Source organism: Heterocephalus glaber, unplaced genomic scaffold, assembly GCF_053883595.1.
Source record: "Heterocephalus glaber isolate CG9 unplaced genomic scaffold, H.glaber_assembly_v1.0 deba00001111, whole genome shotgun sequence".
Classification (NCBI taxonomy): domain Eukaryota; kingdom Metazoa; phylum Chordata; class Mammalia; order Rodentia; family Bathyergidae; genus Heterocephalus; species Heterocephalus glaber.
Window position 1 is genome coordinate 2,476,628 of NW_028258194.1, and position 14,333 is coordinate 2,490,960.

Genomic DNA, 14,333 nt, shown 5'->3' on the forward strand with positions numbered 1-14,333 from the left:
ATGGGCCTCCGAGGGTGGCCCCACAGAACAGAACACCTCTCCATGGCTGCCCGGGCCAGGCTCTCACGGGCCTCCCCGAACTGACTGTGCAGTCAGCTTTGGCCGGATCTTCCCCCGGCTCTCGGTTCTCCAAGCATACTTGCTTTCCGCTGGGTGTTGCCTTCCCCAAGAAGCTACTCCCTAGCAGGGTAGGGTTCCTGGCCCACACAGCCCATGCTCACAGGGAACAGCCCTCCTGGGCCTGCGCGCCCTGGCCTCCCCTCCGCGCTGCTCCCGGGCTGCAGTGCCAGGCCTGTGAGCCCAGGACTCCTCCAGCACCGTGAGCAGCGCTCCTGTTGCCATCTAATCAATCAGTGGGCACTGCAGGAGAATCGGTGTGCTTCTCTCGCACGAGGCAATAGACACCTGTTTCAATTCATCATTGATTGCTTGGCTCTTAGGCATGAACAATTGACCATCACCCTGGAAAAGAGTTCTGTGGATACAAGAATAGGATTTTTCAGCACGTTTCTCCTAATAAAACTGGCAGTTTCCAGGCCTCTTTTCATCCTCCTAGGATACGCGCAGTTGTGAATATCTGGTCCCCAGCTTCACCTTGGCCCCATCCTTGGGCACAAGCAGCATGGGCGCGGCCAGGTCAGTGTCCTGCTGCTCCTCTCAGAGGACAATGACCCGGAGCCTGAGATTTCCATACAGACCCAGGAGAATGTGTCACAGCACCCAGGAATGCCAGTGCCCCTCCTCCTTCACCGCTGCACATGTGTCCTGGATTATGACTCCCATCTCTCGGCCGGGACCTGGGCAGAGTCCAGCATGACCATCAGACCCCACCCTGCCTCGAGCCTCTGCTGAGAAGCCCGAGTGTCGCTGCAACAGCAGCTGCCCTCACACAGTTACCTCCGCACCGTGGTGCTCACGGGGTCCTGAAGCAGGCTCATCGCACGCCCACTGCAGGTGGCCCGTGGGAGCCAGCTTGGCAGATACCCACCCAGGTGCCCTGGGATCTGTGGAGTGCTGGCCCCGGCAGGCACCCTGACTTTCCCAGGCCGAGCTGAAACCACAGCCTGGCCTGGCCTCACGAGGCGCACAACCGGGGAGGCGAACTCTTGGGCCTGGGATTCAGAAAAGAAACTGCTCTTAGCCTCACCAGAACTTTCGGTATCAACATTATGTCCACTGACAAGGCAAAGAGTGGAATTTCAGAGGAGTCAGGTCAATTATTCCTTAACTTATTCCAGAAAGGATTTAAGTCAGCGCACAAAGCTACACGCAGAATGGAATAAAATGAAATCTAGGGAATGAGGAAAACAGGAAAGAGAAAAATGAAACCAGGTTTGAGATGAATTTTAAAAATAAAACCATGGCCTGGATTTGTGTGCAGCTGATAAAAATGGGTCACAGGCTTGTCCCTGGCTGTCTGATAACCACTGGGAAAAGGATAAAACAACCGTGCACACCCCAACGTTCCTGCTCTGTTCCTTAGGAGAGCATGCTGGGTCTTCTTTGAGAACACTGTAACACAGCAGAGAGGGAGAAAGCAGGAGAGAGAGACAGGGAGGAGAGGGGAGGGCAGAACTGAGCAGCAGGAGGCCTGAGCTGAGCTTTTAAACTGGACTTGAAGGCTGCAGTCTGGGAGGTGGGACAACCGAGTGTGTGCTGCCGCCTGGTGTCACAGACCTTAATTACAGGTCCAGGGTGATGCCCAGTCCTGAAAGCCAACACAGTAAAGCTCACAATGTCACACTTACAATGAGCACCTCACTGGATTCGGGAACTAGCTCTAGTGTGAGTCTGCAAGTCATTAAGAGTAAATGTCTCAAACGTGTTCTTTGAACTAAGGAAAATGGGCTGGATATTAATGATAGGGTAGCAGTTATGTTTCCATGATTTTTACACACACACGCACACACGTCTCTCGTCCTGCTTGTTTCTCTCCTGTGTATTCATGATGAATGAGTGGCTTCTTTTGTATGGAAACAGAGGGCTGCTCAGGCTCAGGGTCTGTGAGCTGCCCCAGGAAGGGAGCCCCTGGCTGTCCAGGACTCCAGCACACCCAGTGCTGCTCTCCTCCTGCCCCCAGCTCCCCTGCCTCTGCCAGAAAGGATGCATCTGTGAATGCCAGGTGACCTTTCAGTTCCCTCCAGCTGCGGAAAGCGCTGCAGGGGCAGAAATGGCCATTTCCTAGGCACGGAGTCCCTGGACGCTTAGCCAGACCAGGTGGTTCCCGGAGTCACATTGAGCCTGGGAGAGCAGAGGGGAGATGGGGCTGAGAGGTGGTGGCCTGGACGCGTGTGGGCTTCGAGGCAGTCACGATCCTTCTCCTGGCTTCCCGGAAATGTGGCTGCCCTGGGCATCCTGCTACTGTGCTGCCGGCTGGGACCCATGCTCAAAGGTGAGGTGTGACGCCAAACACTTTAAATGTTTAAAATTTATTACAGTAGAAGACTGTCATGAATCCCCCTCAAAATCCCCCTCACTCTGAACACACTGACCCCATTGTCCTTCCACTTTCTGAAGCAGCTCGGAAATCCTCTTTCATGGGTGTCTTTAGCTGCTCTGTCATGGCTGCCTTGGTGTCCTAAATTGGTGTTGTGAATCAATTCAAAGTATTTCCCTTTTGTGGTCATTTTGGCTTTGGGGAAGGGTCAGAAGTCACTCAGTGCCAGAGCCAGTGGATAAGGTGGATGAGGACGCACTGCCGTGCTTTTATGAGCTGCCTTTCTGTTGGATGGCACTCAGCAGCAGCATTCACTGAATTTTGATCACACCTCGTAAAGACACTCAGGAAAGCGGACTTCCGGAACTGCTTCAGAAAGTGTCAAGAACCTCGAGACCAGTGTGTCTGAAGTGTGGGGTGGAGAGTAATTTGAAGGGGATTACTGGCAATGTGCCTTTCACTGTAATAAGTCTAATTTAAATAGTCACCCTGGAATGTAATCGCCCCTGCACATCATCCAAGACATGGGCCTGCGTGTGGGGTTTCATGGGTACAGGGACAGGCGTCTCTTCTTTGCCCTCTTTGGCCACACAGCACCCACCCATCTCCTGCCCTCCAAGCTGGGTCCTGCCCAGGGCTCAGGTGGCCAGCAGGGCAATGAGTTGAAATTGGCTGCTGAGAATCTTGGGGGACCCCTGACCCTCTCAGATTTCTCAGTTGGCCCCTTAGACACAAGGGAGAAGCAACTGAGGCTGAGAGAAGAGATGAAAATGAGAAATCCAAGAAGAAACAGGAAGACACACAACTCTACCTCCTCAGAGAAGCCAGCTGTGAACCTGGACAAAACTGAGTGATCCAGGTCCATTTCTCCACAGGACACCACCCCGCTGGCTGCTGGGAAGTCCTCACCATGCACCAAGAAGGAGTCCCGCAGAAACTGCTGCAGAGGCCATCTGCTGTGAGGAAATGCCAGTGAGCGAAGCTAGGCTAAGCCACATCGACACCGCAGGTGCATTTTTACCTCAGTTATCATCAAATGATTTTGCCCTCAAACCCATTTGATTGATTCAGTAAAGCAAATTATTCTGATTACAAAGAACTTGATCGGCCAAGGAGCGTTAAACTGATACGTGAGTAAATAAATAGCAAAGCTTTAAAAGTTTCCTGAGAGAACAAAAGTAAGTATTGCTGACTAATACGCAGTCATTTCTTGTTCATTTACAAAGTGGTGGCTTTCCAAGTATCTGACGAGGGATGCTTTACTACCTAGAAAGCTGTATTAGGCCAAAGACCAAAATAAAGCGAGAGAGATGAGCCCTCGGCATTGCAAAAGTAAGCGCCACTGGAGAAATCAGAATTACTACTTTGGCCTTATGGAAAGCACCATCTCATACCTGTGGTAGAATCTGCTTGGGGCAGGGGTGCGTGGTTCAGGAGTCCAAAACCAGCGGCCTTCCCTCTGGGTCAGTCCTTTCCTCTCTCCTTCTCTGGCTGTGACCAGAGCAGGGGTGGAAGGCTGGGTGTGCCTGACACTGCTTTACTCTTTGTCTTTAAAGGGGTTACAAACATTTCTCTGGATCGTGAGGGGAAATGAGAGGACACAAACCCACTACAATTCGTGCGTGTGACACTCATGACGTCAAGACAGTGCTAATCCTGAGCGCTTGTGTAACACACGTCACTGCCATGGCTCGGATCCTATTGGCCTGCTCACTTAGAAATCCCTCCAGTGATTTAGCGTATACAAGCAAAAACTACATGTGGGATGCCATGTGATCTCTCTTCTCTTTATTGTAAATCAGAAACAAGTGTTTTAAAAACAAGTGCAATGCGATCCTGACTGAGCCTGCGTCTTGCAGCCTCACGAGAGAAGGAGCTCAGCGTGCCCTTGTTGCGAAGCCTCAGCTGTGGGAGTCTATCAGGACAAACTCCTGATGAGGCCGGAGACGCTAACAGTCAGAAGGGTACCCCGCGTGCGGGGCACACACTGGCCATATCCCCAGAGAGGTGGGGACAGGAGTGCATACTTCTGGGGGTGTGGAGACCCCGCCAGCACGCAGGTGGGCAGAACTGTGGCTCCTGCCCTCCTGAGAGCTGCCGCCTTTCCAGGGGAGAGTGTCGGGTGTCGGAAGGGTCCCTGCCATCACACAGGCCACGACAGGCGGAGCGCAAGCCCACTCCCCGACACGCCGTCCTCGGCCTCCCTGCACAGAGAGCCCAGGAGGCCGCTCGTGAGCTGCTGCACTGGCCACGTCAGCCCTGACCCAACAAGCCACCTCCACCGTGCCGCTCTGCGCAGGGGACCCAAGGCCACGCCAGGATTCCGAGTCCCTTTGCTCCTGAATGGTGAAGTTGCTCTCACACCTTGTGCCAAGGCCCTCATCGCACGGCTGTCGTCTGGGATGGCAGCACTGACCAGTTCTCCAAAGGCCGTGGAACTACAAATTTAGCCTGCTCTTCAGTCTCGTTCTCAATATGACCCTTTGAAAGGGCAGAAAAACCAAAGCCTGGCACTGCCTTTCCGTTCTACTCGGAGCAGAGAAGAGTTCGATCCACATCTGCTCTAGAGATCTGGGGGAGCTTCCCAAAGTGGCCCCGCTGTTTGATGCTCTGGGCAGTGGTGGAAGCAATGGCATCAGCAATAACCTCACATCTAAGACAGCACTGCAAGGCGGGTCCTGGTCATCCCCACCTCGCAGACTGGCTCACTGAGGTTCGGAGAGCTTCGGTACTTGCTCAAGGTTCTATGTCCTGGCTGGGTTTTGAGCCCTGGAAGCTACAAAGCTTTGAGACTGGGTCTTTCTATGTAGTCCAGGCGGGCCTTGAACTTGCTGCAGAACCCAGACTGGTCTTGAACTTGTGACCCTCCAGCCTCAGACTCCCTAGTGCTGGGATTACAGGCATGCACCACTACGCCCATTCCACACAGTTCTTAACTGCTGCGCTCTATTGCTGCCCGGCAAACCTCAAGTGGAGGAGTGCAGCTCCCAAGTGGTGCCTGGGTTGTCCAGGCATTGAACAGTCTCATGTTGAGGGACCGAAAATGCTCAAGGTATATTCCATACACGTGCCCACTGCCCAACATGAATGAATGCACTGCGAACAAACACTACTAATGAAAAAGTTTTAAAAGATCTGTCTACGCACTAGGAAAAGAACAGGGCCAATCTGGGGGCCGGTGCTAGGAGGGAAAATAAGGGAACCTGAGGAAGTCAAACTACCTCAGGAAAATGGCTTCAAGGAGCTGCATGCACAACTTGGAGCCAAATGGTCTGGCAGCTGCAGCTGTGCTCGGGATCTGCAACGACAGGACACTCCTTGTCCCACCCAGTGGGAGCTGCCTTCCTAGAACTGTATCTTTTATATCCGAAGATCAAATAAAGGAAAGATCACATTTGATGAGGGCTGAGGGAGATGGCTGGTGGCAATTAAAGAGTAAAAATAACCTCTCTGTGGCTACAGACCACAGGAGTTTCCTAATTAGAAGTGGCACGGGCAAGTCACTGAAACAAGGCCTCTGGGCTGCGCTCGGCTCAGCTTCCCCCACACCCACTGCGGTTACAGCGATCGGCAGCCAAAGCTCTTGAGGTCCCGGAATTGTGCAGTAAACGGAAGCACAGCCAGGCCAGACCCATCAACCACAAGTGCCACCTCATAGCATGGGAGTCAGATCTAGGCTTCCTTTGCAGCATGTGGCTTGGAGTAGAAGGGGGTTAAGCAGAGTTACAAAAGGCCATGGAATCCCTCCTCTTCATGAAGGTCCTTTCTCCAACCTCAGTCCTGTTTCCACAGTCCTCTGACTCTGGAAACAAAGTGGCATGTTGGCTGAGAACCAAGGACTTCTCCCTTTTCCACATGCAGGTGGGTCTGGGGTAGACCAGCAAGCTGACCTGGACTCATTCTCAGCCTGGAGCAACTGAGCTTGCTCCGACACCAATAGGCAGCCACAGTGATTAAAGACTTCACTTTAGCAAACCATTCTATCCTAGACTTCTGTGGTTTAGGCTAGAATTTGGGAACACTTCCTCAATCTTAAGAGTCAAGCTAAAACCCTGAAAAAACCTCTAGGCTGTCATCAGTGTCCCAGGAAACCCACAGACACTCCCAAAACACGGAATCTCCCAGAGAAGCCCATCTTGGAACACTTCCTGGAGTTTCCCAAATGGGAACATGCTGTGGGGCAGACTCAGGACAAGATCAGCAGCTGGACAGAATGAAGGGGGACGTTTACTGTGGGCCCTGGTTTATGTGCCGGGCATGTGGTCCACTCCGCCCCCAGGTCACATCCAGCCTTGGCCTGTGACCCACTCATCCCCCAGAACGCAGAGGTTACCGGTAGAAAGCGGCGTAGTCCACCGTGGAGTGGCAGGTCTGAAACTCCCAGGACTTGATCTTCTGGCACTCCCGATGGGCTCGCAGCTTCACCTTCACTGTCCCGCGGCACAGCTCGGGTACTGGTCTCCTCCGAGGCCGGGTGCAGAACTCACTGGACTCCGCTCTCCAAGACTCGGCAAAGTCGTCCACATCGAACTTGAAGTTCCCATCTCCACCGATTAAGTCATCACGTTTATGTCCGTTGTAGTTGCCGCAGAGACCGCACAGCCTGCCCTTGAGATGAGGGGCAGCCATGACCTCTACAAAGCTGTCGCCGTCCCAGGATATTTCCAAACCTAGAGGGGAGAGAGCAAAGGAGGATCAAGCACTCCTGGACGCCCAGTCATCCCCAGGTTTGCACATCTTTGCACACTACGTGTGACCCTCATCCTCTAACAAGAGCGCAGTGGCTTGATCCAAATTCTCACCACTCTGAACACTGTAAATTACATGAATCATCATGTGTGGGGTGTAGGATTGTTAAACTGCACAAAATTTGCTTTTATTTATCTTATCTACTCCTATTTTGACCTCTACTGACAACTACTCTTAGACCATGCTACTCTAGGGTTTGTATTTTTGCCTTTTCTTAAAATACTTGTGTTAGTCCAAACTGAGCCTTCATTTAGCCAAAGACTAATGTGAAAGAAAGATGACAGTTCTTCGACGTCACTTTTGTTTCTTTATCCAAAAATGTCCCCACATAATTAGTCCTCCAAATGCCAAAGGAAATTTTCCAAATGATCTGCTACAATAAGAATACAAAGGCAATGAACCTATGAATAAAGCTTCTGAGCACATGGTCTGCAAAGGACAACACTCATAGAAGTGAGCACATCTGCTGCTTCAGGACGTTATGGTCATTCCTGGGACCTGGACCACTGACCTGGTTTCCTGGGGTTGAGTTGCTGGGAACCCTCCCTCTGCCTCTCCCAGGCCTCCCTCCCTGGTGTGCTCACTTCAGGCAGGTTGGAGACACCAAGCCATGGGTGGAAGTGCTCTCGTGCCCACCATCAGGCTGGTTCTGCGTTGGTGGTCAAGGAAACTCTCTTTGCTCCAGGAAGGAGGAAACACAGCCCCTTCTTGGCTTGCTGAGCTGACATCGAAAGTGTGGGAGGGCTGGCTGGAACATGTGCACATTCTTCCAGACACACTGGCCCAGGGTGTCCGGGAGCCACCGAGTCCCTGTCCACCACAACTTGGGTGTGCAACGTTTGCATTTCCTCCTACCCATCATACAATGTGTCATCTGATGCCTGGCATGGAATCAATAACTGAGCAAATTACCCTTGTAATGTTCAAAACCAAACTGTAAGATTCACGCTGGGAAAGAAAACAAAACAACCACTGTAAAGGAGATAAGCGAAACTGTAAATCGTGTTGTAAAACACTCTCCAAGGTACAGAAGAAACTTGACCTCACAAGCCTGTAACCAGGCAGCCACTTGACAAGAGACACGAGGGAGAAGATCAGTTCCACATACAGTCCAACCTTTAGATCAGAATCCCAAAGGTTTGCAACATTGCAACATTCCCCAAACTACAAATCTCTTTTCTTGACAGCAGGCAAACACTGTTCTTCCAAGTGCCAGAAGCAGTTGAGAATTTACACCCAAAGGAGCTCTTGTGTCTTCTGACAATGACATAATCAATGTGAGCCTTTGGGCCACTGAGTTCATGGGAACTCAGCCCACAGGGAATAAGCCGATCGCTGGGTCCTTTCTTCCCAGTGGGCCAGTGGGCGACACGGGCTTGGGAGGATGCAGACCCTCCGTGTTTTCAGCAGACTTCTCAAACCCCGTCACATCTCATTGTAACACGTGGTCTCCTGAGTAAGAGAGAAGTTTGTAATTCACTCTTCTTTCTCTTGCCCTCGGTTATTATTACACGAAGAGGATTTTCACAGCCTGTCAAGGGCTTCATATAGGGGAGAGGTGATCTATTCCAGCCCAGTGCCTTTGCCTCTTGCTGTATCTTTTACACGTGTTTGCATGAATATTTTTACCATCTCCAGGAGTAAAATCCACGCGAAGCAGATTATACTCATGAAAGCAAAAACAAAACAAAACAAAACAAAAATCCCCTAGTAAGCTGTAGTTGAGGGACTTGCTCTTCCGAATGATATTTTAGATCGGCGCCTTATGAGTGGGAAACCCCGTGGAAGGGTCCGAGGGGCTGAGCAGAGTCCTTTCCGCAGCTTGGTTGAGTTTCCCAATACTCAGCAGGGAAACTGGGTAGAAACCAGCAGTAGAGGCGGAGGGCTAACGCGGAAGCGTACACCGCCATCGGGGATGTGAGCAGCCGCCGCCTTCCTTCTGCTTTAGGAAAGGGTCCCCACTTTCCCTCTCCTCAGTGCCTGTTTTGCACCTTGTTCTTCCTCCTTCAGGTGTGTGACCTGGCTGCGGACCACGGGCCCGGCTGGACGCTGGTGGTATTTGTGTGGCTGTGCTGGTATTTTGTGGGTGTTGCTGCTGCCCAGCGGAACGGGAGAGGTGCAGAATCTGAGGGGGAACCACAGCGGTGTGTAAAAGTGGGCAGTGCTCCCGATCAGACTTACATCGGAGTGGGGCAGGGTACATTCTCTGGGTTCCGGCGTAGAGTTCCATCAAAAATAACATTAAAACCCACGTTGCTCATAAGTTAATGCTTCAGGCAATCTGATGTAAGACTGCCAGTCAGAGTTGAAGAGGTGCGCGGACTGTAAAAAGGAAGTGATTTTAAATAACTGGCTGAGGGCTGAGGGCTGGGCCAGCGTGGGGTGGGGTTGCAATGCTAACCCTAAGCCTTGTGCCCGCCAGTTGTTGGGGGATGAGCGGCAGGGCCTGATTCCAGGCAAGCTGCGTGGTGACCGACTGCCAGGTGACTCTGCCTGAAGGAAGGCTGAGTCCTCCCCCCCAGGCAAGGAGCCTTCCCCTGCCCCTGTCCCCCACCCCAGGCTGCTTTGATGCTACTGTTCTGAGGACAGTCCCCTTGGTCACCCGAGCTTATGAAACAGAACGAGGGATCTATGGAAGGAGAACACGTGAGGAAATGCTGTGATGTTTAAAACAGACAACCAATAGGCGATAAAAAAGGATAGCCCTAGGGGCGGTCCAAACTGAGTGGCCGGACCAGGGCAGAAATGCAACCATCTGGAAATCGACTTGTTCCACTCAAATGATGAGCACAGAGGAATGACATTCCTCCCAGGAAGCAGGAGGCTGTGTGACTTGTGTGCCACAGGACGCTGTCCAGCTGGGTGTGGAGGGTACAATACAAATGACTTGCATGATGGAATGAGATGGCAAATAAATGATAAAACTTGAGTTCAAGGCCTAGAGTGGTTAAATTCACTCATCTAATCATGGTATTTGTGGTCCATTATTATTTTCTTAGCAGCCTTTCCCTTTTGCCATTTTTACTACATGGAATCCTTGCAAAGAACAGGTTAATCCATGACCTTGGCCAGCTGTGGGTGAAAGCACAGAACCTCCTGCTAACAGACCCAGGACGCCTTGGAGAACTGGGCTGTAGCTGACTAGTAATCTCCTCATCGGTAGAATCTGCTCTGTTGGTCTGGCTTGCAAACAGATAGGGAAGGTGCTTCTCCTTAGCGCCCCGTCACAGTGGGTCATCTTGGTGGGTTTTATGGGGAGCTGGAAAGCGCTGCCCCCTTAACAGAATGAGGTGGGCCTACATCTGCACAGCACATGTCCTGTGGAAGGAACAAGCGTCTGAGGTTCCTGAGCAGGTCTCATCCCTCTACCATCCGAGAGAAGATTTCTGCACATCTGCGCCATGAAGAACAGGGATTTTTCCCTTTGCTGAATGTTCAAATACATTAATGCCTCCCATTGCCTCACTGAAACACTGATGTCCTTGCTAACTACAGCTTGCAGGGCTGCGCCTTGGCTCCTTGCCTTTGTTCACTAAGTGGGACACCAAAGACTCAAATCAATTTATCGAAATATATTTGGGCTTGAATTGAAACCACAAGCAGGGTTCTGAGGGTTGAGCAGAAACAGCCTTATGGACGCCGAGGGCCTGCTCGATCCAAAGCTTCCCTCTGTGACTGTATCTCCTAAGAGAGTTGGAGCCCAGGGGAGGCTTTCCCACTGCCAAATCCTCATCAGTAAGAAGGCGGTCAGTGGCTGCTTCCTTACAGAATCACGGTGCCCAGCAGAACACACGGCGCAAAATCCCCAGCAAACAACCTGGCGGCCCGCAGAGCACGTAACGTGGTGCCACAAAGCGTGAAGGTGAGCAGGGCATGGTCTCTGCAGCTGACACCGGGACCTGGATCCTGCTCCTAACCGGTTAAGTAACATCGAACAAAGACTTGAGCCTCGTGGCCTCCTAGCAGCCATGGACAGCTTGGCCTGGGGTCCCAAGGGCTGGAAATGTGGGTGCAACAGAGGGTGCTGGAGAGGGCTCGACCAGCAGCTCCGCGTGCTCAGGGCCCTGAGGAGGGTGCGCTCTCACAGCCAGCCTCGGCATCCTCAGCACAAGGCAGTGGTTGTGTCCTCAGGGCGGTGCGTCAGAGTGGACGGGACTGCTGGTCACACGTGCCTCCTGTCCCCCATCCGCACGCCTGCCCGTGGCAGCCTAGTTCCCCTTTGCACAGGGCAGCTAAGAGGAACAAGGTGACCAGTGCACACTGAGGCCAGCCGAACAAGTCCTGCTGCTGGGGACATTTCTGTTTCCTCCCTCCCTCCCTGCCCGCATACCAGCTACCCAGCTCAAGGCCTTTTCCCTGAGCTACATCCCTAGCCCACTTTTTCTAAATTATTATTATTTTGAGACTCTGAGTTGCCCAGGCTGGGATCAAACCTGCAATCTTCCTGCCTTGTCTTCCCAGAGCGCTGGGATTATGGGGAAGCACCACCACCCCCAACTTTATGTTTCTTCTGAACACCACCGACACTGAGCTGTTTGCTTTGGAGGACACCCCACACCGAGGGGCGGAGGTTGACAAGGAAACCCTGCATCCTCTCCCTGGTGTGAAACTGCACATAACTAGCTGAGCTGGGAGAGCCTGTGACAACTCCCAGCTTGACATCAGGGGCCAGGGTGAGGTCATCTGAAGAGCACGCCACCACTTCCAGAGTGAGGAGGGCGAGCTGTGGCGCGTCTGAAGATTGCAAGGCCACTGTGCCCAGCGCCCAGGTGCCAGACTGTATGCAGTGTCATCTGCCTGGGAGGAGAGGACCCTGTAGGGGCAGGGGGAGCGGATGCCTGGGCTGGGGCCCCACCTGCTTGGGTGGTCACCTTCACCAGGTAGCCATCCAGGTCCACGCGGAAGTGTGGCCCGAGGCAGGGCAGCGCCACCCGCGAGCCGTTCCAGCGCACGCCCAGGTGCTGCTCCAGGCTGACGGTGCTCGTGCCCAGGACCAGCTGCACCGACTTGGTCCAGGAGAAGGAGTGCGTCTGCCGGGCATCATTCTTCACCAGCACCTGGAAGGCCGAGGTGGGGGAGGAGCAGTCTCTGGTCAGCACGTACCGACACGTGCCCTGAAAGTTAAAGGTCCGGCCGTCAAAGGTGTTGTAGTGAGGGTCTCCGAACACTGTGCAGACACCGGGCTCTGTGCATGGGCGAGAGAGAAGAGTCGGTCACAGTGAGGCAGGACAGGTATAGACAGCAGCCCCACAGGCCCTGGGAGGGTGGGCAGCAAGGCAGGGCCCCAGCAGGGATGCTCTGAGGGAAATAACCTGCGAGGAAATAAACAGACATCAGGAGCTTTAAAAGGCTTTTCTCAGAGAACACTTCTGGGGCCGAGTTTTAAGTTATTTACAACATCTCTGAGCTCATAAGCTGTCTGCTTTGCAGCCTTGATGAGCTTCTGTGGATGAAGAAATGGAGCTCTGACACATAAGAACCAGCCTTACTCCATGACCATGTAACCAGGGCAAATTGAACACATAAATAGACAGCAACCCAGATGGCACTACACCGAAGTCTTTCCATGGTTTTTTTCTTTTTAATTTTGAGACGGGGTTTGTTAAGTTGCTAAGCTTCCCAGGCTGGGCTCAAACTTATGATCCTCTTGCTTCGGCCTCCCAACTAACTCAAAAAAGTTAAAAGCAATGAACATTACTCTAGGTTCTAAAGAAAATTAGGCTATTCACTAAGGACAAATAAACATCCATAATTAGTAGTGTCAGGAAACACGTTACTGATAAAGTTAATAACTGTAGGTCATCTTTATATGTTTTTTTTGGAAACACAAGGTTCTTATACTTTGATTTAAGTCAGAAAACAAATTACTGATAAAGTTAATAATTACAGATCACCTTTGTATGTTTTCTAGAAATACGGTTTCTTCCATTTTGATCTAAGTGCCAAAATACAAAGTTGGATTAAAAAAATCACAAAACTCTTCATTTAGTACTTTTAAGAAATTCCAATGAATTCTCACTCCAGCATATAATTCATTCAAATATATATGAGACCATGGTAATGTTCTGCATTTGGAAATACCTCAAACATTGTAATAAAATACTAAAATGTTTTTAACAAAACCTGGCATATCTATTTCCAAGGATGTATGAATGACAAAGGAAATGAGGAATTAATGTAGAGAGATTAGCTCATATAATGAAAAGACTGTAATAAACTGTTATGGTTTATATCAAAATGTCCCCCCAAGACCTTATGTAGTCATAGCGACTGGTTCTAAGGTGTGTGACACTAGGATTAAGAGTATCTGATACTGGATTAGTCCACTGAATTTTTTTATAGTTCTGGGTGTGGATAATGGGAAGACCTACCTTGGATGTGGGTGAGGCCACCCAAAAAGCTTGTAGCCTGGATGGGATAAAAGGGAAAGGGAGGCTTGCTGCTGCTGCTTGCTGCTTGCTGCTTCCTGGCCACACCATGAACTGTTTCTCCTCTGTGATGCCCTCTCCCATGCTGCCCTGCCTGGAGCCAGCTGGCTATGGACAGAGACCTCTAAAAATTGTGAGCTGAAGTAAACCTTTTCCTTTTTAATTTGTAGATGTAGAATATTTTGTCTCAGCAATGAGAAAAACAACTAAGACATAAACACAGCAACTTCCAGTCAATCCCAAGATCACAGGTGAAGAATAACAACCAGAATAAGCACAACACGTCAGGAATGAGAGACTGGCATCTAACCAACATCCCTGTGTCTGTAGGAAGGATTGATCCAGACACAGGGAAGATTTATCAGGCACAGGAAGGGTGTGCCAACCACCCTGATATGACCAGAGAGATCCCATGTGAGTACTTGCTTTCAGTGTCCAGGTGCTTGGAGAAAGATGTCCTTTATGTTATGAAACATGAAGTCATTTCACATGCCTGTTTCATGGGGCTCCACACAAATCACATATTTGGGATTTGCTAAATTATTTGTTTTGATTAGTTTTCCATGTCCATATTTGATACTCAAAAAAGAATTTTTGGTATATAGAAAAGTTTCACTGAGCAAACATTTAAAGAAAGAACACATAAAAGATCCCACCCAGAGGATCTGCTAGAGGAAGTGAGGGGTGGACACAGTCTCTGAAGTCAGCCTCCATTTCTG

The 14,333-nt window shown here is 51.1% G+C and overlaps 1 protein-coding gene across 2 annotated transcripts in view; it reads right to left on the bottom strand.

Moving 5' to 3' along the window:
- Window positions 1-13,068, bottom strand: part of LOC147828391 (BMP-binding endothelial regulator protein-like) — a 45,775-nt gene extending 32,707 nt beyond the window's left edge. The window contains exons 1-2 of one of the 2 annotated variants that reach the window (XM_087210135.1): window positions 12,042-13,059; window positions 6,771-7,107 (exon numbers count right to left, since the gene is read on the bottom strand). In XM_087210135.1, coding sequence (XP_087066261.1) covers window positions 6,771-7,066 — 296 coding nt within the window. In that variant the 5' untranslated portion in view covers window positions 7,067-7,107; window positions 12,042-13,059. Of the gene's footprint in view, window positions 1-6,770; window positions 7,108-12,041 lie in introns of both variants that reach the window. The other variant, XM_087210136.1, reaches the window with a different exon arrangement.
- Window positions 13,069-14,333: the final 1,265 nt, after the last annotated feature.